General features: G+C 34.5%; 1 protein-coding gene across 4 annotated transcripts in view; it reads right to left on the bottom strand.

The window, feature by feature from the left end:
- Nucleotides 1-25,321, bottom strand: part of LOC111003061 (tyrosine-protein kinase Src64B) — a 64,353-nt gene that overhangs the window by 2,927 nt on the left and 36,105 nt on the right. For 3 of the 4 annotated variants that reach the window (XM_045627888.1, XM_022273420.2, XM_022273419.2), the window contains 5 exons: nucleotides 8,782-8,865; nucleotides 4,170-4,307; nucleotides 2,675-2,885; nucleotides 1,205-1,458; nucleotides 468-655 (listed from right to left, as the gene is read on the bottom strand). In XM_045627888.1, coding sequence (XP_045483844.1) covers nucleotides 468-655; nucleotides 1,205-1,458; nucleotides 2,675-2,885; nucleotides 4,170-4,307; nucleotides 8,782-8,830 — 840 coding nt within the window. In that variant the 5' untranslated portion in view covers nucleotides 8,831-8,865. The remainder of the gene's footprint in view (nucleotides 1-467; nucleotides 656-1,204; nucleotides 1,459-2,674; nucleotides 2,886-4,169; nucleotides 4,308-8,781; nucleotides 8,866-25,321) is intronic. The other variant, XM_022273421.2, reaches the window with a different exon arrangement.

The raw sequence follows: 25,321 nt of genomic DNA, 5'->3' as shown, positions 1-25,321 counted from the left end.
GGAAAGTGTTTGAACGCTTTGAGAAATATTAGTTTAAACATAACTTTCGTATGTATTTCAGTAATCGTGGATAAAGTTCTAAACTTATACTAAAAATATATAATTTAGTAAAAACTATTTATGTAAAGTTAGCATTTAACATTAAACCTCAGATATGTACATAACTTATTATGTAATAAATTAATATTAAATATAGAAGAAATAAAACCTTTTTCCAAATCTATACAATTTTTAAAAGAACATATAATTAACAAAATACCTATACAAACTTACACATATATAGTGTGTTACATATTTTATATCTAAATACTTTCAGAGCAACTTATATTTTTATTTTATCTAGCTTATTTTCTAATAATTTGATTACACAATATCATATAAATGTAATTCGTTGAAATAATAAATCTTTATACCGACATAAATCTATCGACGCAATACAACTAAAAAACATCACTTATAACACTGACCTCTATACTATTGCACCACTTGCCGTAGTAGACTTCGCCAAAGTTCCCTTGCCCCAGCTTCTTGATCAGCTGTATCTGGGCCCTTGGGATCTCCCATTTGTCCCGCGACTCCGGTCCCAAATCCCACATTTGGGGCTCGGGTTTCGGGCAAGGCCTGGCCAGCACATGGCAGAGGCCTAGCGCGTTCTCTGAAATGCGTTAGTTATCATTATTTAGATTTAGCTTTTTGTTAGTTTAAGCGATATAGTAAGTAGTTAAAAAATATATAAATATCACATAAAATTAAAAAATTCAAGATCATTTATCAACAACACACACTTATGAACGACAAAAATACATTTTAAATACTTCTAATTATACATTTAGTGCCAGTTCTCTCAAGGGCGTCGAAAGGACGAGAAGAACTGGCAATGAACTCTCCGCTCTCAAACACTCTTTTTAATCGTCAAGTTTTTTTTTTAATGTTTGTATGTCTGCTATAACACTATGTTACACTAAACATCTTAAGTAATTAATAAAAAAAAATGGATTTGTCCTTTATCAGCAGAAGGCATGGTGAAATAGGAGCACGTATACATTATTGCACGGTGTATAGATAAAAGATGGACCATTGCACTGAAACTTCAGGAAAAAGAGATGTGGTAGGAGCGCTAGTTAAACGGCTAGGCTGTTAAATGAATTGCTAATTAAGCTAGTTGGCTGCGACATATATAAAGTCGAATAAACAAATAACTCACTCGTATAAGACATAACAAGAGCAGGAAGACTGGGGAATGTTTGATTGGTCGCGATATAAAATCCTCCATTGTCCAATGGCTTGATTTTATAATGCTTCACGTGGTATCCTCTGCCTTCTTCCCAGTCTTTGACGCTAAGGCTGAAGCCGTGAGGGTTGTGCTCCGCGGGCCTCACCAGGAACGTGCCTCGGGGATTGATCTCTGCTAGGAGAAGCTTGTCCGCCTCTTTTCTGGACACGTGGGGGAAAAACCAGCTGGAAATATATAAAAAAACAATTTAAATTACATAAAACAGTGCGTGCGTATAGAGTACACATGTCAAGTGAAACTTCTTTCTAAATTAATTATTACTAAGGTAGAAGCCCCAATAGATGATCATGTACTAGCATATATGATCACTCCATGTAATTGTACATCTATATTCACACTGCATACGTGCTAAAGATAAAATAAATATATTTAAATCTGCGTTTACTGCACAAGCTATGCGACAGAATTTTCCTCTAAAGTTCAAATATGTACTAAACTAATACATGAACCAATTAGCGTGCGTTTTTTCTCGATCTCCCTTTCTCACTCTCTCTTAAAAGGTCCAAATCGCTCCTTCCTTTTCTTCGACAAAAATGCTGCACATCTTCGTGACGTTACATCAGTAAAAAAATTACCCTCATGCGCCTAAAGAAGTTCAATAAATAAATCATATTCGTATAGTTCTTCAATTGCTCTCTTAATTATATTGAAATGAGGTTGCAACAATAGCACAGTACAGTTTGAGTTGGGCTGTATGACAGAGGTATGAATTTTGTTGATCAATCGTTATTAGACTCAAACTCAATATAACTTTATTCCTGTAGGTAAACAAGTGCACTTAAGAACGTCAACAGAAAGATATTAAGTTGTTTTTAAATTTACACTAACTACCAGTTCGCAAGTGAAGGGCGTAGAACGGGCAAGAAGAACTGGCAAGGAACTAAGGTAAGTGCGATTGCTGGCCATGCGTCATACTCGTAAACGGGTGCTACTTGTGGTGACTGGTCGGACTTGAATTCGTGTATGCGGTGATATTAGTTGTTTCTACTACATATTTGCGTGTTGTTCTCACGAGTATGTAAGTGCGTGTTCCTATTTCACCATGCCTTCTGCTGATAGAGGAAAAAACTTGGCGATTAAAAAGAGTGGCGGAGAGTTTATTGCCAGTTCTTCTCTTCCGTTTTACGCCCTTGATTTGAGAACTGGCAGCAAATGTAAAATTAGAAGCATTTAATGTATATGTCCTTTTTTTTTGACGTTCATTGTTATTATATTGTTATTGTAATGTTACCTACAGGAATAAATGATATTTGAATGTGCTAGGAATCTTGGAACAGAATATCATTCCTCCCCAATAATATTTTGTGATGGTGTAATGGAATATCCAACCTTTAGGTTGGAACACCTGCAACCATAGACATTTCAGTAGGTACGACTTACTCTTCACATTCAACAGAACTCTCTTCCGCCACAAAGTTAGCTGGCACCAATCCCTCCCGTCTCGTTGTAAGATGGAGAACTCTCCACCAGTCAGTTTCCGCGTCGCTCAGCACTTCCATACGATCGCCCTTCCGAAATGAGATGTCGGATTCTGCGCGTGCGGTGTAGGCGCATAGCGCTTTTACCACTCGACGTCCACCGTTTGATATACCTGAAAACAACGGTTTTACAAGATTGCAATAAAAGTGAGTATATACATACTATACTATACGAAGACATTATGCTGGTGTACTTTTTCAACAGTACAATCTCGCATTCGTATCTCGGCGTGGTGATCAGTCCATAGAAGGCCTTGTCCAGGTAAGGCGAAAGGAACTAGACCGCACGGCAGGTCACCTACACGTTGGACTGATCAGATCAAGTCTGCCGTAGGAGAATCACTGAATGAGTGCAGCAGGATGACCTCTAATAGGCAACGATGGCGGAACATCGTGAAGCGCATCACATCTCCCTTTCTATTACCACATAGCGATCACGACCGCTGTGTCAAGAGTGTACCAAAGAAGAAGAAGACTTTTAAAAATCAAGAGCTGTGTGTGTATTTGTTTGACTGACACTTTAGGGTAAGAATGTATACTATGTGTTTATAGGCAATAAAAATGATATTCAGATGTATTATTGAAAAATGAGCAGTGTTGGCCAAGTGGCTTCACCGTGCGACTCCATGCTTGAGGTCGTAGGTTCGATCCCGGGCTGCGCACCAATGGACTTTCTTTCTATGTCCGCATTTAACATTTACAGTATCAGAGTGAGAAATTACCATGATGTGTGCACAGAATAAATATACCCCATAAAGTCTTTATGTAGTGTTACTTCTCTAATGTTTATCAAAGAAACGTAAATCTGAGTTTTGAGAAACGTTTTCGTGCGACTGGATTAATTATAAATAAATTATTGTGAGAGCTCTGTATATTTGTCTGAATAATTTACATCAAAGGAAGGTAAAATAGGCCGGTAATAAGCGAGTTTATTAGCGTTTCCAATACATATATTGCAGAATGCAGATAAATTATCGAAATAGGTCAACTGCATTTGCGTAAATAATTTTCTCATAACAATATCAAGATGGTTCTACAGGTGCCGGTTCTGTACCCAAAATTACTAACTATTTTAATCTGTCAGCAATAACTACATTTCTAACATCTATAACGTCAAAAACCCTGGCTGCGACCACTGGACAATTATTATTAGCAACAATATAAATACTGCCGGCAACGCACTCGCGAGCCCTCTGGCATTGAGAGTGTCCATGGGCGGCGGTATCAGGTGAGCCTCCTGCCCGTTTGCCCCCTGTTCTATAAAAAAAAGTATCTTAAATGGAGAGTATAAAACCTCGATAAACCAGATTGACGGTTGACAAATGATATTTTCCAACATGAGCAATGTCAATGCTTTACCCTAAAAAAGCTAATCATCGTGAAACAATTATACTCACATGCTCCTGGATTTCTTGTCCTGACGATATCTGCAGGTCTTCTTGATACTGCTCGATTGTTCGGCTCGCCGGTATAACGTGTCTCCAGTGATGGACACGCCGTGAATCCTGCCTCGTTCTTTTTGTATGCTGGATATACTGAAACGAAGAGTTGTTCATAAGTAAAATGTCTACAAAACAATTGAAGGTTTAATATGAACATTGAACATTCACGTAGGTACTTTTAACCAAATAGACTATTTAGTCAATATTTAATTGTAATTTTTTTAATTTAATTGTATTAGGATGGCATCCTTTGCTGTTTTATTATTCGAATTTGTGTGTTCTCTTAATGTGTCAAAATAATCTAGTTAGGTACGAGTTGTTTTATTCTACACTAGATGACTGGGTGCCCCTGAATATATTTGTGTCAAAACTTAATACATTTAAAAAAAAATTCAATGATACGGGATATGCTTCAGATTTAAAACACAAATTTCTTCAACCAAGTGACAACGTTTAATTTCTAAAGAAACAAACTACAACAAATATTCTAAAGCTAGAAACAGTTTTTATTTGACTCAATTGTCGTTTATAGTATTTTTATTTACTAATTATTTATATTATCCATAGTTTAAACCTTGTCTGAACTTCCATAAATTTTCGATTTAGATTTTAGATTTCCTTACAATTATGCCGTTACTCAAGTACTATACAATCCATAATTAATAGCTATTATTACATACATATTACATCGATCTTCGTGTTTTATAAACTTTCACTCGAAAAATAAAGGCTAGATGACAGTCAAAACGGTTGTATTAAATTATATTTAAATCATGTAGAAAGTGCTGCATCATTTCCTAATTTCAAGTTTTCGACGTAATAAGTGCAGAAAGTTATAATTGTTAGCATGCTGTTAACTCAAACCTGACTTCCACTACAGTCTTGGTCTAAGATTCAGGGGCGAAACTTGTAATAACTAAGTGTGACACAAAATATGTCGAAAAACCATTTTGACATACGGGAGTATTTGTTCGCGCTGAGCCTCGAATAGTCCTACATCTTATTCTTACCTTTTTAATACTTTAAAAATTTTAAAACATACAAAATATGTATTATCTTCAGCAAATTATACTTTTCTACTTAGTACTACAATTTTTAACGTTATTCAGCTATTATTAAATTAAACTATTTTTGTTATTAGAATTAATATAACTAAAAAGTATGAACGTTAATTTATAAATTCGCTTCCTGCTGTCTCGTCCTATAGGACTGAATGTAGTCATACCATCTGCCTAAGGATCAATGTTCCAAATGTCTTATTTATCTAATTTATCTTATAAACATAAGAAAGCGATAATGCCTGGAAGAAGCACGGTGAAACCACCCGCCCTAAGTTAGATTCCTTCCAGAACACTTTAGAAGCTTGTGTTAGGGTGTTTACGCATTATCCATAGATACAATCAGAGCCGTTTACGACGACACAGTTTAGAACAACATACCGATTATATTGACCCAGGTTCCGACTGAATTCTATTGTATTAGGTACTTAATAACTACGTCATCCGCTGTCACAACTATCGCTTTTACCAATGAGTAGTCCCTTCGATGTCGTTATAACAGATTATTACTGAATTTTTCTTAGGACTGTATCGTTTGATGTTTCATTATTCTAATTTGTGTGTTCCATTTACTATTATTTGTCTTGTTAATGTGTAAAATACACTACGATACCAGAAGTTCTAAAACAGTAGTATGGCATTTAATCATTGCAGAAATTTAATCAGATACGCCACTTAAAGCGATTGCTTTTAAACTAGAATCCCTTCGCCATTGAACGCTAACAAAGACAGCAATGAACCAGAAACGGCGCCAAGAAACTGGAACACTCGTATTCAGAAGATTATTTGTGAGATGGGACCGATATTGTGTACGCTACTTACACTTGACCGGAGTTTAATAGGGCTTTGGCCCCTCTTCAACTTGTTATCACTAATGTAAATGATAAATTAAACGACAGTATGCTGATACGATATGGATATCCACATCGTAATGAATATTTCCTGTTTGAAAAAGCTATGAAGCAAATGTAATCATTTAAATTTAACAAAATGATTTTATATTTACTTATTGTGTTTTAATTTCTAAATTAACACTAAATTCAGAACATATTTATAAAACACGTTGAAATTCTTGACTAGGTCTAAGTGGTTCGTTTGAGACGAATCAAACGAAGCGTTCTATTTCGGGGTCAGGCTTATTTATAATTTGCTTTAATATTTCCACGAGCTTAAAGATTTAACTTAAAACCTTGCAAGCCTTCATTTGCATCATTAGTGACCTCACTAAAACGTACGTAAACAAGTGGGTGAAATATCGTGCGAAAACATCTTTGCATTGTTCTTTGAAGACGTTGAGTCGCGGTGTTTAGCTAGAATGATTGAATATTCGTCACAAAAGGTTATTATGTTTTACGTTTATGGATTTCTCTAGAATAAAATGGAAAAATCAAGGAACGGTCTCTGGTATGACATAGGAACTTTATGCTAGAAGTGTGTCTATAAATAGGCCAAGAGGTAATAGACCTCATGTCTGTGGGTTTACATGATGATGACTCGCTGATTTGAAAAAAAAAATTATTTATATCTATCCGAACAACTCCTCTGAAAACTCACCATGGTAAATGATTTACTGACAAATTTAAATCTTGAATCGAGCATTGAGCAAAACAAATTATATTAATAATTACGAGGCCCGTCCGGGTTCGCACATTTATTTTTTCAACATTTTTTGTAGATAGTTTTTAATATTGTGAAACATCTTTTTGTTCAATCATCAATATTTTTCGCAGCGCATGCCATGAAAGATATTTTAGACACATTTTTTTACACATTGGGTAACATTATTATAGTTTAAGCGGGGCTCCTTATTTTTTTCTTGCAATGAAAGTAGCCTATATATTAATCAGTGATAATGTAGCATTCAAATGGTTAAAGAATTTTTAAAATCACTCGAGTAATCGATGAGCCAATTCGTTAAAAACATATTTACATGCAAATATTTTATTTTTATAATATTAGTATGGATAATAATTTATTCTAATTAGATAACACAGGTACATTTTAGTGTACAACTTAAATACTAGTTTTAGTACTAACATAAGCAACATATAAAAATAAATTAAAAAATAAGTACTTAAACAACCTACGCGTACTTTGCGTAATCGTACGTACAAACTGCCTTATAATTTGTGTATGAGTACAGTCTATTGTACTAAGGATACTGTACTGCCTCGGAATCTGGGTAAAAGTGACGCCCAGAAATCATCAGCAACATGCATCTTAAAGACCTTATTCAAAATTTAAAAAAAAACATTAATTAAAATGAACGTCAATAAAGAAATACATATTAAATACTTCTAATTTTACATTTACTGCCAGTTCTAAAATCAATGGCGTGGAACGGACCATGTTTTTTGCCATGCCATGTTTTTTGTATCATATTAAACGCGCAAGCCACTTAGCAAGTTGGCAGTACAGTTAACCCATGATGTGCACTAATGACGTCATACGATGTGATTTTGTTATTGCACTGTGTCAAGACCATGTCAAATCAGTTAAGCCTAATCTACTCGAACAATTGTTATAACAGCATAAATAATACAATTATACACATTCTCAGTGTCGACTTGTAAAAATTCACTTTTGTTAATGTTAATATTATTGCGAGAAGGCGATAACAGTCCCTCTGTGGCTCTGTGGGAGTTTAGTTTTGTTTACTCTGTTTTGGCAGGCTGTAATCCTCTTTGCGGTGCTCGTTTTGTGTAATGCCTGCAATGTTATGATTAAACTCCCGCAGGTAAACAACTCAAAAGGTAGTTACGATTTACTAGGAATCCCTTGTCGTGCAAATTAAAATCTCTTTCTATTTATAAACGAAGATTTACAGACGGAAACAGATTGCAAACTTTTCTTACATCCAATACCTTTGTCTACACGTTAGTGACTAGTAAGAATCACCAAATTTTTCACGTTCCTGTTTCACTAACTTAATCTAAAAGTTAGGTTAAGAGTTCTGTAACATTTAACAAGTTTGTAATTTTTCTGGTGATTCCCTAGCTCAACGAATAATTAGTATCACAATACAGCGAAGAAATGCTGCCAGCGTTAAGGTACACTGCCACAGGGACATATTAAATTTGTTTTGATTTTATTTTCAAATTATAATATAGCCTTTACATTCCGAAAATCTGTGATCTTTAAATTTCCACTACAGCATATCTCGTTTGGAGTGCCTCATCGCAAAAGCCTTGTACCTACATGTTAAATATAAATGTTTTAATATAGATAAGTATTGTACCAACACTCATTAAATAGTCGTGTCTTGAAGAGCCTCGTTTCATTACAATACTCAGTACCTAAAATGAGGTACAGCCTCCTTTATCCCTTTCTACTGCACTCTATCCACTCCTCCAGTTGTAGCCTGCTGTTAGAGTTCATCCTCCCATCTTTTGCGCTACCGGCCTATACTTCGTTTTCCGTCTCTACCATTCAATATTTTGCTCTTTTTTCAGGAGAGCTCCGTAGTATATTTTTAGATTGTCTAGTATTTTTTTAATGTTATAACTTACCCAAAGGTCTGTCGGGATCGTGACGGCGGCTGCAGCACTTGTTGCCCATGGCGCGGCCGCCCGCAACGCCGCGCCAAGCCGCTTCTATTAACAAAAAAAAATCAGCACATGAGTTAATGCTTAAATGTCACATTTCATCTGTACAATAATCCTTTTAAACCTATTTCAAAAAAGCATTTTGTTTAATGAACATGTTGAAAAAGGAATATTTCATGATTTAAATAGACCATGTTACTAGGATTCCAGTATTGTCCACAACTTCTAATTAAGATAAATAAATGTATTACACTACACCTTGGTAAATTCTTTTTAATTGAGATATTTTAAAAGTCTGTTATTTTTTTTTAATTTCACAAATTCCAATGTAACTTGTTGTATAGCTTGCCCACATAATGACATTTATGTTTTGTCAATATTGTGGAGAATATTGTAATCAGCACAACTGAAGATACGATAATTTTACACAAGGAAAACTCAAATTTTTGGAATTACAAAAAATTTGATATAGTAATTGGAAACCTATCAAATGTGTTATCAGTGTCACGTGCACAGTTGTGTATAATTTTAATTCGTTCCGCATTATTTTTATTTTAACGAAATATGAATAGCAACACATTTTCATTTCAATATAATTTGGAACAAATTATTCTTCAAACCGATTTGTATAAAATGTGCTATTGTTAGCTCCTTAATGGTTGGAAATCTTCCACAGCCCACAGCTTCACTAAGTTCTTTTGCGACTAGGTGTTGATAACATTTACAGTGGAGGTATTATATTTCCCTGGAAGATACGACTTTCAACTATCTAAAAATAGAATATAACTATTTAAGATGTTATGTAATATATAAAATTCTCGCGTCAAAATGTTCGATCCCATACTACTCCGAAACAACTCGACCGATTCTTATCAAATTTTTTATACATAATCAGTAAGTCTGAGAATCGCCTATTATCTATCTTTCAAACCCCTATGTGATAAGGAGTGTTCATCCCTAAACTTTTATTTTTAGTTTTTTCTGATACAGCATACAAAAATACATACAAACCTTAATTTTCATCTACCTTCCACGATCAACCCCTATTTTTTATTTGTTAGTTAAGAACTTATAACTTTAATTCTGAGGATTAAATAAAGAAAAATTACAGAACAACCTAAAAAGCTTTCATTGCGGAAAACCGATGTCTCTGGGGTAGCATAGCAAAATATTCCATGTTGGTATGTACCAAAAAGGTAGGCTAGGCATTAAGGAGAAACGAAGTTCGTGGGAGCAGCAAGTACTATATTATAATAGAGTAAGTAATAGAGAGTTTACTCCCTCGAAGGTCAAGAGCGCAGGCACTAAAGTGGTTGTCTAAGGGCTGCGGCAACTGAAGGATTTTTTTTAAATGGGTAATATATATTTTCTTCATAATCCCCAGCTAATATTGTAGCTAGTATTCCGAAGTACGCGCTAAGATGGCAAAACAAATAATAAAGATACTAAAAAGGAAATAGAAAATGTGCGAAATTATGCACAAAACATACAAATTTACTACAAAAGCAATGTTTTCTATCTAACCATCGTAAAGTAAAAATCGTTATTCCTAATTACAAGTATTGTTATCAGCTTATCAATGTCAACAAACGCTTCCCACGAAGATAAGGAACGATACGTGATCGGAAACGATCGACAGTGATTTATGTTTAACAATATTTGAGACTCATCTGATAAATGATGAAGAACGGATTTCCAAATTTTGTTGTATATTCTTTAAGATTTGTTGCCCGTATGTTGGGCCGTAGAAGTGATTTGATACTAAGCCTCTGCATAGTAAAGAAATTAAAAAAAAATTATTGTTATAATTAGTCGTATAATTATTTTTGAGGTCGTTCAATAAGACTGAAACCTTGATTAAGATGTGATGTGGTGATGATCTTGAGTACAGATGACCATAGTAAGGAAGCCTGCATGAAAAAGGATTATCCATAGACCCAGAATGGGCAAAATGTTGATCGACTATTGCCTATAACGAGATGAAAGTTTTTTTTATATAAATTATATCAGCGTCGGCACAAATAAATAATGTACCCTAACTAAAGACTAAAAGAGACCTAAGTGAAACCTAATTTACTAAAAAGCATATTTTACATAAAGTGTCCAATAACACAACTTACAATCTCTATTAAGAAGAAGACAATCTGTTCTTGTGTTTACTACACATCAATTTATAACACCTAAATATGCCTAACTTTATATATGTTAACTTTATTAACATCAATTTATGTTACGGCCTGCGTTTTCTACTTATCAAAAGAATTGTTGTTAAGTTTTATGAAACAGTATTTGAGGTTTCTTAACTCTTTTTAATATATTTATATTTCGTAAATAATAAAGTTCTCTGTTTACAAAATTACTTAAAAAGATAAATTTGTTAAATATATAATATACATATAACTTCTATTTTTGTGTCTGTTAGAAATAAACCCAAAACCTACAGTACCGATTTAAAAAATTGTTATCTCCACGTGAAGTTTCTAAAATAACGAAATATTCACCCACTGACAACTCAGGTTGGTTAACCGACCAAAAAGGTTGTAATGATTATACATACATACATTTCACTAAAATGAAAAACTATCAAATAAGTCTGAATCATTTTCTGAACAGGCTGGGTGCGAGCTAAGTATTTCGAGTGCAATAATAGTTGGGCAACAACAAAAAACGAAAAAGCTAAACCTTCAATTGCAATTCAAGTTCGATTGCAATTTCAATTTTACTTTTTGAAGCCTTCATTTCAATCCTGTTTGAAACGGCCAATTTGACTAAGAAAATCATATATGGTAAATAGTGTGGGGGAAGGATATCGTTCCTCTGACCTATAGGGAGGATCCTGGACTAGCCTTGCCACTAACTGGCCAGCCCGAAGGTCCCAGTGACGATAGAAAATTTCTATATATCCGAAGCGGCCAGAATAACTTCATTAGCGCGTGTCAGGGTACGATAGTACAATAGTTATTTATTTACTATACTGAAATTTCCTCATTTCAGTTAATCAAAGAATATATGTATTTCAGCGATGGCGTTACTGTCAGCTGCTGTTTCTCCGACTAAAATTCATTCTAATAAAAATATTCATTATGAAACCACTCTATTGACCATTAAAAAGTCGTTTATTTATCGATCTAGCAATATTGGGAAATCAAACAAACTTAATTGAATTAATTTGGTTTTGACGTTAATTTATAAAGACAATGTAATGACAATGACAGCTGACAGCAATGCAACTGCTCTGACATGTATATTTTTATAAAGTTAGTTAGTTGTTATTACTTTATACACAATTTAGGGCCTGTTTCACAATGTATGGATAAAGTGCCAAATAGCTATGCAACACATAAATTAATGGAAACATAAAAATTCCGAATAAGATACTTCGAATTTCATGACAAATAGCGCTATATGACAGTCGTGAAACGCAAAAATACAGTTTATCCTACAAATAAGTAATAAATAGCTTATTTGGAACTTATCCGGACATTGTGAAACAGGCCCTTAGTCTCATTGTTACCGTTACTTTTACTATTATTATAAGTCAATATTGAAGTGATACCATAGACAAGCAATATCAATGACAAAGATAATTTATATTTGAGGACTAAGTTTTTCATTATATAAACAGTAATTATAACAAAGTAAACAGCTAATTAACATTGAAACAAAAATATAAAGTAGACGAGTAATGTTCATATTCCTTTCGCTAAATTATCAGAAACTTCAACGTTTGCTTTGTTCAGAGTAGAATCTAAACACGACTGAAAAACACCAAGACCGTACAGAAGAATTTCAATTAAGCTCGATAAAAGTAATAAATCACGTAAAATTTTTAACCGCATCCATGTTAGGAATGTCTACGTTCGACACATGTGATTGTATGAAATACCGGACAACGTCGCGTGAGCTGATTATTTAATTAAATTTTAGCTTATAACTGAATCATGGCTGCGGCAATTTTTCCTAGGTACGCGTTTGAATTGGAATATGATGATGGGCTATGAACTCCTTGCCTACAAAGAAAAGAAAATATTACAAAACTGATATAGAAATTGGTTAACAGCTAGAAGGGCTACTGTTATTTTATATTATAACTCCTAAAGACATTTATAACAATCCTGTGCTACAACCCTTTATAGAACCCCAGATTGCAGCGTCATTAATCATTTTATTTTTATGTTCAAGGTATACTGCGTCTGATACATCTCGTTGAGTTACGGGATTTTTACGGGAGATTATTAAATGCACATAGAAAGTTTCACAGCCTCGACACGACGTTAGTTTCGAACCAATTCGACAGGATCCTTCAAGAAAAGTGTAGTTACCAATTTTTTTAATGCCGGCAAGGCGCTCAGTAGCCCTCTGGCCTAACCCATGTTCTAAAAACAAAAAGTATTAATCATATACATTCAAAAGCAAGAAAAACAGAAGAAATTAAAGTACAATAAATTTACAAATGTTTTGCTTGATAATACTAGTGAGCAATTAGACTATTGCAATGGACATCACCACTCAAGACATACTTTCTAATAATAGAAATCAATTAGGCGAACTAAACTTTACAAGCGAAAGTTAATTATCAAATGAATTTGACTTTCGAACAATCTCTGCAATTAGCATCCAAGAAATAACAACTTTTTAAAGAGATAAAAATTCAGATAAGTGTCACAACACAGTATAAACAAGCTATATGCTATATGCAAGCTACTCTTTGGGTTAGTAGAGTTTGGATCAAATAAGAGTGGAGACGGAGAAGCCTACTAAAACCATTTAATTAAGATGATAATAAATCAAAATCGAATCTAAATCTTTTCAATGCTGTAAGCTTCATTACATCAGTCGTTTAGTCGTTATATTTACACACACAATTTTGTGACTACAGTTTTTTAATTAATTAATCTCGGTCTACTGACATTTTAATGCATTGGCTTGACTGATTATTGTTTGTAAGATGTACATACTCACAAAAATAGGTTACGTAAATTGCTGCTTAATTAATTAATATATAAATGTAGTGAAACACCGGACATTATTATACCCGACACGTGGGCGTATTGACAAAACTATCGCCTTTGTTCGACACGCGTTTCTCGATATCTACCCGCATTACGGAACGCAAGTGTACGTTCCACGAATTCCCAGTAATAAAACCATATGACAGAAGGGGCTTATTAATACATTCTCAGTAATATATTTGAAATTGTACTTAAATTTATTATACTTGTCGTTAATTACATAAACTATTATTGAAAGTACCTATATACATTTTTATACTTTGTAATGCAAGTAGTAACACTGTTTTATAAAAATTAATGAAATATAATATTATAATCTATGACGTCAAATGAAAACGTATAGACCAGTGCCGAAGCCTTCAAAAATAGTAAAAAATGAAAAAAAATTACAGTAGGATGAAACCCATTAGAAATGCAGGGGAATATGATCAAAATGAAAGGAAAAATAAATTACGGTCGATCCGAGTTCGGGAAGTGGGAGGGGGGTGACTTTTAAGGGGGAAAAATTGTTTATCTTGATTTCCGGCGAAACTACCAGTCCTATGGAAAAAAGTTATATGGCAAAGTTGTAGGTCATAAAAAGATCTACAACTTTGGTATTTACAATTTTTTCACATAACCTCAAAATTTAGGTGAAAAATTCAAAAAACCAAGTTTTTGGTTTTTTATTTATATCTTTTTTAAAAAGTTTTTTTTTTCTACGAAATTTGGTGAAAACTTACCTTCTTATGTCCGAAATATACTGTAATTTATTTGATTAAAAATATTTATTTTTTCGCCTCATTTTAACTTAATATCAAAAAAGCACCCTAATTTTCAATCGAAAATTCTGACGTCAAAATTTCAGCTTTTTTCAAAAAGTTTGGGGGCTTTTTGTTCGTTGAAATATCTACTTTCTGATGGTGTAAAAAAAAATATACATTACTATAGGAAATATTATTAGAAAATGCAAAAAATTGAAAAAACCTCTAATTCGAAAATTTTCTTTTAATTATGTACAATTTTGAGGTATTTATTAAAATTTACACTTTAATTACTCAAAAAACGTAAGATTTCATGCTTCATTGATAAACGAAAAAATTGCAAATTAAAATATACTTGTATAATTAACAAACAAATAAGTTAATAAAGTTAATATTTAATAAGACATCTACAATATTTTGAAAAAGTTGTAGAATCTTCTGTAAATAATATTTGTCGATGCCTATTTATTGCTGTTTTAAGATAATTTATATACCCGAGTGACCTTCGGTGAATTTTGAATTTTTCTTTGAATAAAGTAAATTTCTCAAAAATCACTTAGAGTAACTCAGCCTGCAGGTGTATTTTTAAAAACGATGTTGTACACTACTCTGTCTCTCGAATACTGGCTAACGGTTTTTACAGCTGCTACGAAATAGCAGGTAGCAGTAAGGCCCAGACCCTCCTAGGTCCATCCCCACTTCTCAATGAAATAACTTACACTGGGCTAAAATTCACAAAAGGTCACTCAGGTATATAAATTATCTTAAAACAGCAATAAATAGGCATCTACAAATATTATTTACAGAAGATTCTACAACTTTTTCAAAATATTGTAGATGTCTTATTAAATATTAACTTTATTAACTTATTTGTTTGTTAATTATAGAAGTATATTTTAATTTGCAATTTTTTCGTTTATCAATGAAGCATGAAATCTTACGTTTTTTGAGTAATTAAAGTGTAAATTTTAATAAATACCTCAAAATTGTACATAATTAAAAGAAAATTTTCGAATTTGAGGTTTTTTCAATTTTTTGCATTTTCTAATAATATTTCCTATAGTAATGTATATTTTTTTTTACACCATCAGAAAGTAGATATTTCAACGAACAAAAAGCTCCCAAACTTTTTGAAAAAAGCTGAAATTTTGACGTCAGAATTTTCGATTGAAAATTAGGGTGCTTTTTTGATATTAAGTTAAAATGAGGCGAAAAAATAAATATTTTTAATCAAATAAATTACAGTATATTTGGGACATAAGAAGGTAAGTTTTCACCAAATTTCGTAGAAAAAAAAAACTTTTTAAAAAAGATATAAATAAAAAACCAAGAACTTGGTTTTTTGAATTTTTCACCTAAATTTTGAGGTTATGTGAAAAAATTGTAAATACCAAAGTTTTAGATCTTTTTATGACCTACAACTTTGCCATATAACTTTTTTCCATAGGACTGGTAGTTTCGCCGGAAATCAAGATAAACAATTTTTCCCCCTTAAAAGTCACCCCCCTCCCACTTCCCGAACTCGGATCGACCGTAATTTATTTTTCCTTTCATTTTGATCATATTCCCCTGCATTTCTAATGGGTTTCATCCTACTGTAATTTTTTTTTGTTTCAAAAATTATCGACACTGGTCTAGTAGCCTAATTCTTATCGGTAATAACTCCACCATAGTAAATAATATATATAATGTGAACAATTCAAAACCTATCAATAATTCGCATCCAATGCATAAAATTAGGAAATGTCTGTCCCAAGCCTATCAAGATAACCGTTAAAGTAGTAATTTACAACAATACTGGTTGAAGTGACCTAAAATAACAAGGAAACTTTGTTAACCATTTTGAAAACTCGTTTGCTTGTAAATTCCGCTTATCATCTGACAAATAAGAGAAGAAAGCCTTAAGCTTCATAAAATTGTTCCAGATGAGTTAACAATAGATAAGATCTGCGTAATGTAGAATTTGTTATTCACTTTTTTTCATTTACTCCCAGACAATAGAAGCTCTACGTAGTACGCTCGACAAATATAATAATTCATAACGACTACAAAATTAATCTAAAGTGCCTTCTAACGCCCAAACACAATAACCTAGCTCGATCCATTTTTGACCACCTGAGATTGACATCTTAATACAAATATTGTAAAAAGTGTGCCAATAACAAATCGACGGATTGTAATAACCATCTGTCGATACAAGGTATCCATGCTAGGTTGGATCGATGTATGTGAATAGACATTTGTATGAACATGACAGTTCAGCTGTGCCAATATCCTATCTTAAGATTTTAACTTACACCAGTTTTTAAAATAATTAAAAAGCTATTTGATATGTTTTAAACATAGACATGTAGATTTTAATATTATTTGTACGGTTTTATTTACTTTATTTGGTTTATATTGATTATCAAATACGAGTGCCAAGAGGGAAGAGATTGCATTTTATCCGTCGCCAAAAATAGATTGTCTTCGAAGGGTTTGGTTATTGGGATGCAGATAGGAGATCGATCCACAGTCACTGTCTGATCTCAGATTGTTTTCAATCTGAAATTGTGGTTCAATTATTGGGTTCGGCCGTAAGTAATTAAAATCTGAGGAAATGGATAAACTCTTTCTCCGAATCCCTAAAGAGAATTCCCAAATTGAAAGCTCTCGTGTGATGCTCGAAGAAAGTGAAGGTGTCCCGGAAGCGGGGGCCGAGACGCCCTAGCAACCTGTTGTCTTCAATCAATATCCGTATCGCGTTGCTCATGCACCGACATAATATACGGCTCCCCCAATCGATATACTATGAGGATAATTGTTTTAAAAACGAGCCTAAACAAAGAAAACAAAACTCAATTTACAACCTTATCAAATTGACCTAAGCAAGGGTAATAAAAGGGCTTAGGCGGGGGTTGTTCAAACAGAAACATTAGATAAGAAAATAATAAATGGTGAAACAAATTTTTAAATGCACGAGTGTTAACTTCTCCGTCAATTTTAGAATGGAACGAGTTTCAAAATTGGACAATTTAAGCGGATTTGCAATTGAAATTTCGGCAAATGTGAACTTCGATGCCCCTCGCGCATGATCCAAAAGCGGTCAATAACCCGGTGGGCGGAATCTTGAACTTGAACCACAACAACTAAAATACTATTAACTAAGCAAGAAATTGATATAATATCTAACTGATAACAAACTGGCGCCTTTGACAGCTAAATGATAAGGATAAAGTTTACCTCATAATTTCGATAAACGCGAGTTCAGTTCGAATATTTCGAGATGTCCAAATACATATTAAATGAAACTCTTTGTTTGAAGCTATAAGCTTATATATTAGCTTAAATCGTATAAAATATGATATTATAAACATAAAGTTTGCTGCTGGATTAACAAGACTCGAACTAGACTTATTTCAGGGTCCTTACAAGAGACAAAAATATAGGAGTAGTCGACATATTGTATTGGACATTATAGGAAATGAGAATGTGATATTGCAATTTATGAGTGTGGGAAAAGTCTAAAAGGCTCACTATAGCTTCAAGTGTGCACTGATTGCTAGCAAAAAAAATGGTTTGATGAAATAAAAAGGAAAGCTGGTGAAAACAGGATCATCAAAGAAAAAGACAGACAGATGTAGAGCAAAACGGAGGAGGCCTTTACCCGTAGAAGGTCCATAATGATTTATGATTTTGAATCTGTAATATTTTATTTTTTTAATGCATGCACATATTACGTTATATTAATCATATTATGATATATGTACTTGTTTAAAATATTTCATTATGGAAATAAAGTAATACAATAATATGTAACTTAACTAATGTTACATTACATTAGTCACACTAATCAAATATTATTAATTTTCTTATATTTCAAATGAACGAAGCATTTGTTAAGTATTTGAAATTTTAGCGTACATTAAACCGCAGTATACATATGACGCTCTATAGAAAGCGAAAAGGGGAACTCAACACCCTATGTAGATGAAAGATATCTGACGGTAATTGCTACCCCAAAATGAAAATTAACTTAACGCAGAGCTTCAGTAAAAAAATTGTTAGTAACTTAACAGCGTTTAATACTTATTACTTAATATGAAGACAAAAGCGTTATACTAGTTGATACTCTCGCGTTGGTTGTTGAACTTGACAATGATTTGTATTTGGAGGACGTTAGACGGCCGTCAAGCGCAGCTGCCTTTCAGACAATAGCTTAGCCTGCGCTGAATGCTGTTATGATTAACGCACTAATTCAACAGTAGCTGAGTTAAATATGTCGCGCAAACAATGCAAGTATGATAACATAAAGATCAGAAATTTCTAAAGAATTTCTCCGCCGATAAGCGAGAATTCTTAATCACCTATAAATAACGGTAAGGTCTAATAGGTTTAAACAACTATTAATGTCATAAGCCTTGTATCTTTCTTCTTTATTATTGCTACTCGTATGTTTGTCGTTCACCTGATTTATAAATTTTGTGTTGTATTTTCTACTGAGATAACGCTCTGTTATGTTTTGTTTTGCTTTGTATCGCAGTTTTTATCAGTGAATGAATGAAACAGTTTATTAACTTTTTATTATATAGCAATATATATGTTTTATTTCCGAAATAAAGAAATCAGACCTAATGTATTAGAATACATAATTTGTGTAAATTATCACAATAGCCTTGTCAAATAATAGTTATTAACAATATAGCAGGTATAAATCTAAAAATAGACAGTGCCTTAATAAGATTAAGTTTAAATGACAGTTTAATTAGAGATATTGAATTAACAGTGTTGCTAATAAGTAAGCAAGAACGATTATAAACGCAATGTATTACCACAATTAAACGTAACAAAATTGTATAATGGCATATTACGTAGCAAAGGCCACGAAATCAGCGGAGCGAGTAAATAGGATCTATGATAAACTAGGAAGACGCAAGGAAAACAGACACTGAGCATGCAGGAAACGCAAATGTACCAAGTGTAACTAGGTATAATGTGCTTTATTAAAACTCGATACACGCTTGGATGGCACTCTGAAGGTATTATGAGACGCTTTCCGCCGGAAACATCGCTTGTGAGAATCTTGTTAACCTTCGTCTGGAGACTAGATTAGTTAAGACTCTAACATACGCCGATGACTTTGAGGATTTGACCTCTACTACAAACAATAATTTACTAACGCCATCTAGTCTAACAAAATAGTGAATAGTCTAACAAAACTACGTGAATACGAAACCAATTATTAGCTAAATATAAAAATTTATAAATAAATATTGGTCTAGAAAAAATGGTGGCTGCCAATTATTTAACTAGTACATATACATGATTTTTTTACATGTTTAATTCGTTCTCAGGTTAAAACTTTTTAATGTCAGTATTGCTAAAATACCGAAACCGAGTCATCATCATCAGCTGACGATGGACTCTGATGGTTGGTACTGGATCTCGAGGATGGTAAGCAGTAGACATACCGTCATTGAGCTCGTTGTAATCAGCTCAGCGAAACGATACTAGAAATGTGACTATATGAACCTGATGATGGACTCCGAAGGTGAGTAGTGGATCTCGAGGATGGTAAGCAGCAGACATACCGTCATTGAGCTCGTTGTAATCAGCTCAGCGAGACGATACAAGAAATGTGACTATATGAACCTGATGATGGACTCCGAAGGTGAGTAGTGGATCTCGAGGATGGTAAGCAGCAGACATACCGTCATTGAGCTCGTTGTAATCAGCTCAGCGAAACGATACTAGAAATGTGACTATATGAACCTGATGATGGACTCCGAAGGTGAGTAGTGGATCTCGAGGATGGTAAGCAGCAGACATACCGTCATTGAGCTCGTTGTAATCAGCTTAGCGAGACGATACTAAAAATGTGTTATATGAACCTAATAATGGACTCCGAAGGTGGGTACTGGATCTCGAGGATGGTAAGCAGTAGACATACCATCATTGAGCTCGTTGTAATCAGCTAAGCGAGACGATACTAGAAATGTGACTATATGAACCTGATGATGGACTCCGAAGGTGAGTAGTGGATCTCGAGGATGGTAAGCAGCAGACATACCGTCATTGAGCTCGTTGTAATCAGCTCAGCGAGACGATACTAGAAATGTGACTATATGAAGCTGATGATAGACTCCGAAGGTGGGTACTGGGTCTCGAGGATGGTAAGCAGCAGACATACCGTCATTGAGCTCGTTGTAATCAGCTTAGCGAGACGATACTAGAAATGTGTTATATGAACCTGATAATGGACTCCGAAGGTGGGTACTGGATCTCGAGGATGGTAAGCAGTAGACATACCATCATTGACCTCGTTGTAATCAGCTCAGCGAGACGTGCAGCATGTTATATCTAAGCCCGAAAATGAAATCAGAGTCAATCAGACCCAGTACCCACCTTCGGAGTCCACCATCAGGTTCATATAACACATTTCTAGTATCGTCTCTCTGAGCTGATTACAACGAGCTCAATGACGGCATGTCTACTGCTTACCATCCTCGAGATCCGGTCCCCACCTTCGGAGACCATTATCAGGTTCATATAGTCAAATTTCTTGTATCGTCTCGCTGAGCTGATTACAACGAGCTCAATGACGGTATGTCTACTGTTTACTATCCTCGAGATCCGGTCCCCACCTTCGGAGACCATTATCAGGTTCATATAGTAAAATTTCTTGTATCGTCTCGCTGAGCTGATTACAACGAGCTCAATGACGGTATGTCTACTGTTTACCATCCTCGAGACTCAGTATCCACCTTCGGAGTCCATCATCAGGTTCATATAGTCACATTTCTAGTATCGTTTCGCTAAGCTGATTACAACGAGCTCAATGACGGTATGTCTACTGCTTACCATCCTCGAGATCCACTACTCACCTTCGGAGTCCATCATCAGGTTCATATAGTCACATTTCTTGTATCGTCTCGCTGAGCTGATTACAACGAGCTCAATGACGGTATGTCTGCTGCTTACCATCCTCGAGATCCACTACTCACCTTCGGAGTCCATCATCAGGTTCATATAACACATTTCTAGTATCGTCTCTCTGAGCTGATTACAACGAGCTCAATGACGGCATGTCTACTGCTTACCATCCTCGAGATCCGGTCCCCACCTTCGGAGACCATTATCAGGTTCATATAGTCAAATTTCTTGTATCGTCTCGCTGAGCTGATTACAACGAGCTCAATGACGGTATGTCTACTGTTTACTATCCTCGAGATCCGGTCCCCACCTTCGGAGACCATTATCAGGTTCATATAGTAAAATTTCTTGTATCGTCTCGCTGAGCTGATTACAACGAGCTCAATGACGGTATGTCTACTGTTTACCATCCTCGAGACTCAGTATCCACCTTCGGAGTCCATCATCAGGTTCATATAGTCACATTTCTAGTATCGTTTCGCTAAGCTGATTACAACGAGCTCAATGACGGTATGTCTACTGCTTACCATCCTCGAGATCCACTACTCACCTTCGGAGTCCATCATCAGGTTCATATAGTCACATTTCTTGTATCGTCTCGCTGAGCTGATTACAACGAGCTCAATGACGGTATGTCTGCTGCTTACCATCCTCGAGATCCACTACTCACCTTCGGAGTCCATCATCAGGTTCATATAGTCACATTTCTAGTATCGTTTCGCTGAGCTGATTACAACGAGCTCAATGACGGTATGTCTACTGTTTACCATCCTCGAGACTCAGTATCCACCTTCGGAGTCCATCATCAGGTTCATATAGTCACATTTCTAGTATCGTTTCGCTAAGCTGATTACAACGAGCTCAATGATGGTATGTCTAATGCTTATCATCCTCGAGACTCTGTACCCACCTTCGGAGTCCATCATCAGGTTCATATAGTCACATTTCTAGTATCGTCTCGCTGAGCTGATTACAACGAGCTCAATGACGGTATGTTTACTGCTTGCCATCCTCGAGACCCAGTACCCACCTTCGGAGTCCATCATCAGGTTCATTTAGTCACATTTCTAGTATCGTCTCGCTGAGCTGATTACAACGAGCTCAATGATGGTATGTCTAATGCTTATCATCCTCGAGACTCTGTACGCACCTTCGGAGTCCATCATCAGGTTCATATAGTCACATTTCTAGTATCGTCTCGCTGAGCTGATTACAACGAGCTCAATGACGGTATGTTTACTGCTTGCCATCCTCGAGACCCAGTACCCACCTTCGGAGTCCATCATCAGGTTCATTTAGTCACATTTTTAGTATCGTCTCGCTGAGCTGATTACAACGAGCTCAATGACGGTATGTCTACTGCTTACCATCCTCGAGATCCAGTACCCACTTTCAGATTCCATCAGGTATCAGGTTCAGCAACTTATTTTACTTGGTTGTACAAGTTGCACTTGAAACTTGACAACTCTAAATTTGAGTTTTGTTTGGGTAGGTACTTATATACATATACTTATAACATACAATAATTTCCGAAGTTCATGTCCTCGCCTCACTTGATATTTCTTTTTATATTTTGGCATTTCTAAAAAAATCCGCGGGTAAAAACTAAAATACGCAAATATTTAATTATTATTGGCTTCGACACACAAGCGTAGTCCTCCCGTCGCAAAGCGTTGAGGTGGACTGAAGACAAGCCGCATGCAGGGCTCGCGGGTGTGAAATTGCGGAGGGAAGCCCATTGCGCTTGAGTTTATTTACCTTTTATTACTTTCCATGCCCAGGAAACGAATTAATACAAAAATTTTTTTATCAAAATAATAATATATGCTTTATCTAATAATACGTGTAAGATTAAAATAAATCGCATAAACCGTTTTGGAGCGAATTTGTAATTTATGTCTAATCTACGGTTCGATGGTAAATTTTTTTTTGGGAAATTGGTATTGCTTTTACCTTTTTTGATTTTATCAATCGATACAGTAGGCTTCAACCCACAATATATATTTTTTTCAAATGCATATGAGCGACAGTTCTTCCAACAATTTAATTTAAACTAGGGCTAGTTGACCGATTTGAGCACTGTTCAAGCCTTAACCTCTGTTTTTATAAGTCGATATTGAATATATGAATGGTTATTTCAAACAATCGAGTACCAAAATAATTTTTAATATTTTTGGTTTACGTTGCGTCTTTCACAGATAACAATTGTAATTCACTTACAAATGTTATCATTTATATACATTAAAGAAGTATTGATTTCTCGTAATTATTTAATTTGCGTTACATTTGAAATCTAATATAACAAATACCATTAAGTCACACAAACACGTAATTATATTTGCTTTTGTAAAACACACAACATCACAGAGGCATGTGTGTTGTATTAGAGATGAAACAACAAATACAGAAGGGTCTGCTCAGACCGTAAATCTCCATACTCTTAGATAAAAATATACTTTTCCATAACCCTCTACATTTGCGCAATGTCTGGTGGCCAGTATATATGGGTTGGATTTTGGTCAAAATTTTCTTTGCGATATATTTTTATTTTGAATGAAATATTTTAAACATTAATAACTATTGCATTGCATATTATCAATGCATACCTTAAGACGTATTTTATATTGTAAATTATTTTATTTATCGATATGTTTTATAATTATATTTCTTTATTTTGATAAATATATTATTATTAAAAAAATAATGCACTGTCTGACCAAAAACGTCTCTTTTCATCACTGCGTAAACACGATTGTCAGAAAGAAACGAAAGAGTACTAAGATATCGTGTTCATAATGCAAATACGATACGAGATACAATAGGTAATAATAAACACATTAATGCCATTGGCCTTGCCTTCGCGGGCATTAAACTAGGGTAAGATAGATCATCGGTTCAGTGATACGTGAAGAAGCGGTAATAGTAAGTTGCAGCGCCAAGTTGAAGTCGCGTCTCTGAATTGTACCCTTTGTTCATACATCGGTTACATACGATTTTCAAGAGATTTTTCATTATTGTAGTCACGTGTTAAAGCACCTAATCTTGTTACTGCCACGTACCACATTTGTAAGGTTTTATATGAGATAAAGACGGAAGAAGTCATAAAACTATTCTATAAACTACAATATTGCAACCTTATACCATTGTCGTAAAAAAACGGTTATTAAATGATTAAATTATATCTGTCTCTATTGATCGAACATTTTGTAATTTTTTGAGAAAAAGTTGGCAACCCTACACAGAGCATTGCAGGAAGAGGTAACAATACACCCGCATTTGGGCAGTTTGTTACTGTCACACCGTCCCATTTCCCCTTAAACAAAGGGAGTATTAGTTATAGCAACTAAAACAATACAGAGGTTTATAGACAATAACGTATATTTAAAACACGTAGAAGGAATCGTATCACTATGAAATCTGAATTGCAGTAGATAATTAAAATGGAAAAGGAAATATTTTTTCTCAACATTTCAGACTGTTTTCTAGTAAAATTAAACATAATGTTGTATCCGTTACAAATTGAATTTCAATAACTCCTGTTTTATTGTCCTGTTTAGTATCGCTGCGTGCTCTGAAACATAGATAGAGAAATCTACCTATCTACCACATTGTCGTTGCCTGGAAGCGGTCGCTTAGTAACGAGAAGGATCTATTCATCTAGTTGTAGTTGTGTGACCACAAAAGAGCGTATTGCAAACGCTGGCATCACATGTAGATAGATGATAGCTCATATAAAAATCCGTTTATAAATAATCGTATTCTTCCTTAACAGTGTTATTTCGTTGCAAAACATACAAAAACACCAAATAGTTTTATATAAATATACAGTTACCTAAT

Source organism: Pieris rapae, chromosome 4, assembly GCF_905147795.1.
Source record: "Pieris rapae chromosome 4, ilPieRapa1.1, whole genome shotgun sequence".
Classification (NCBI taxonomy): domain Eukaryota; kingdom Metazoa; phylum Arthropoda; class Insecta; order Lepidoptera; family Pieridae; genus Pieris; species Pieris rapae.
This window is presented reverse-complemented; position numbering and strand designations above follow the sequence as displayed.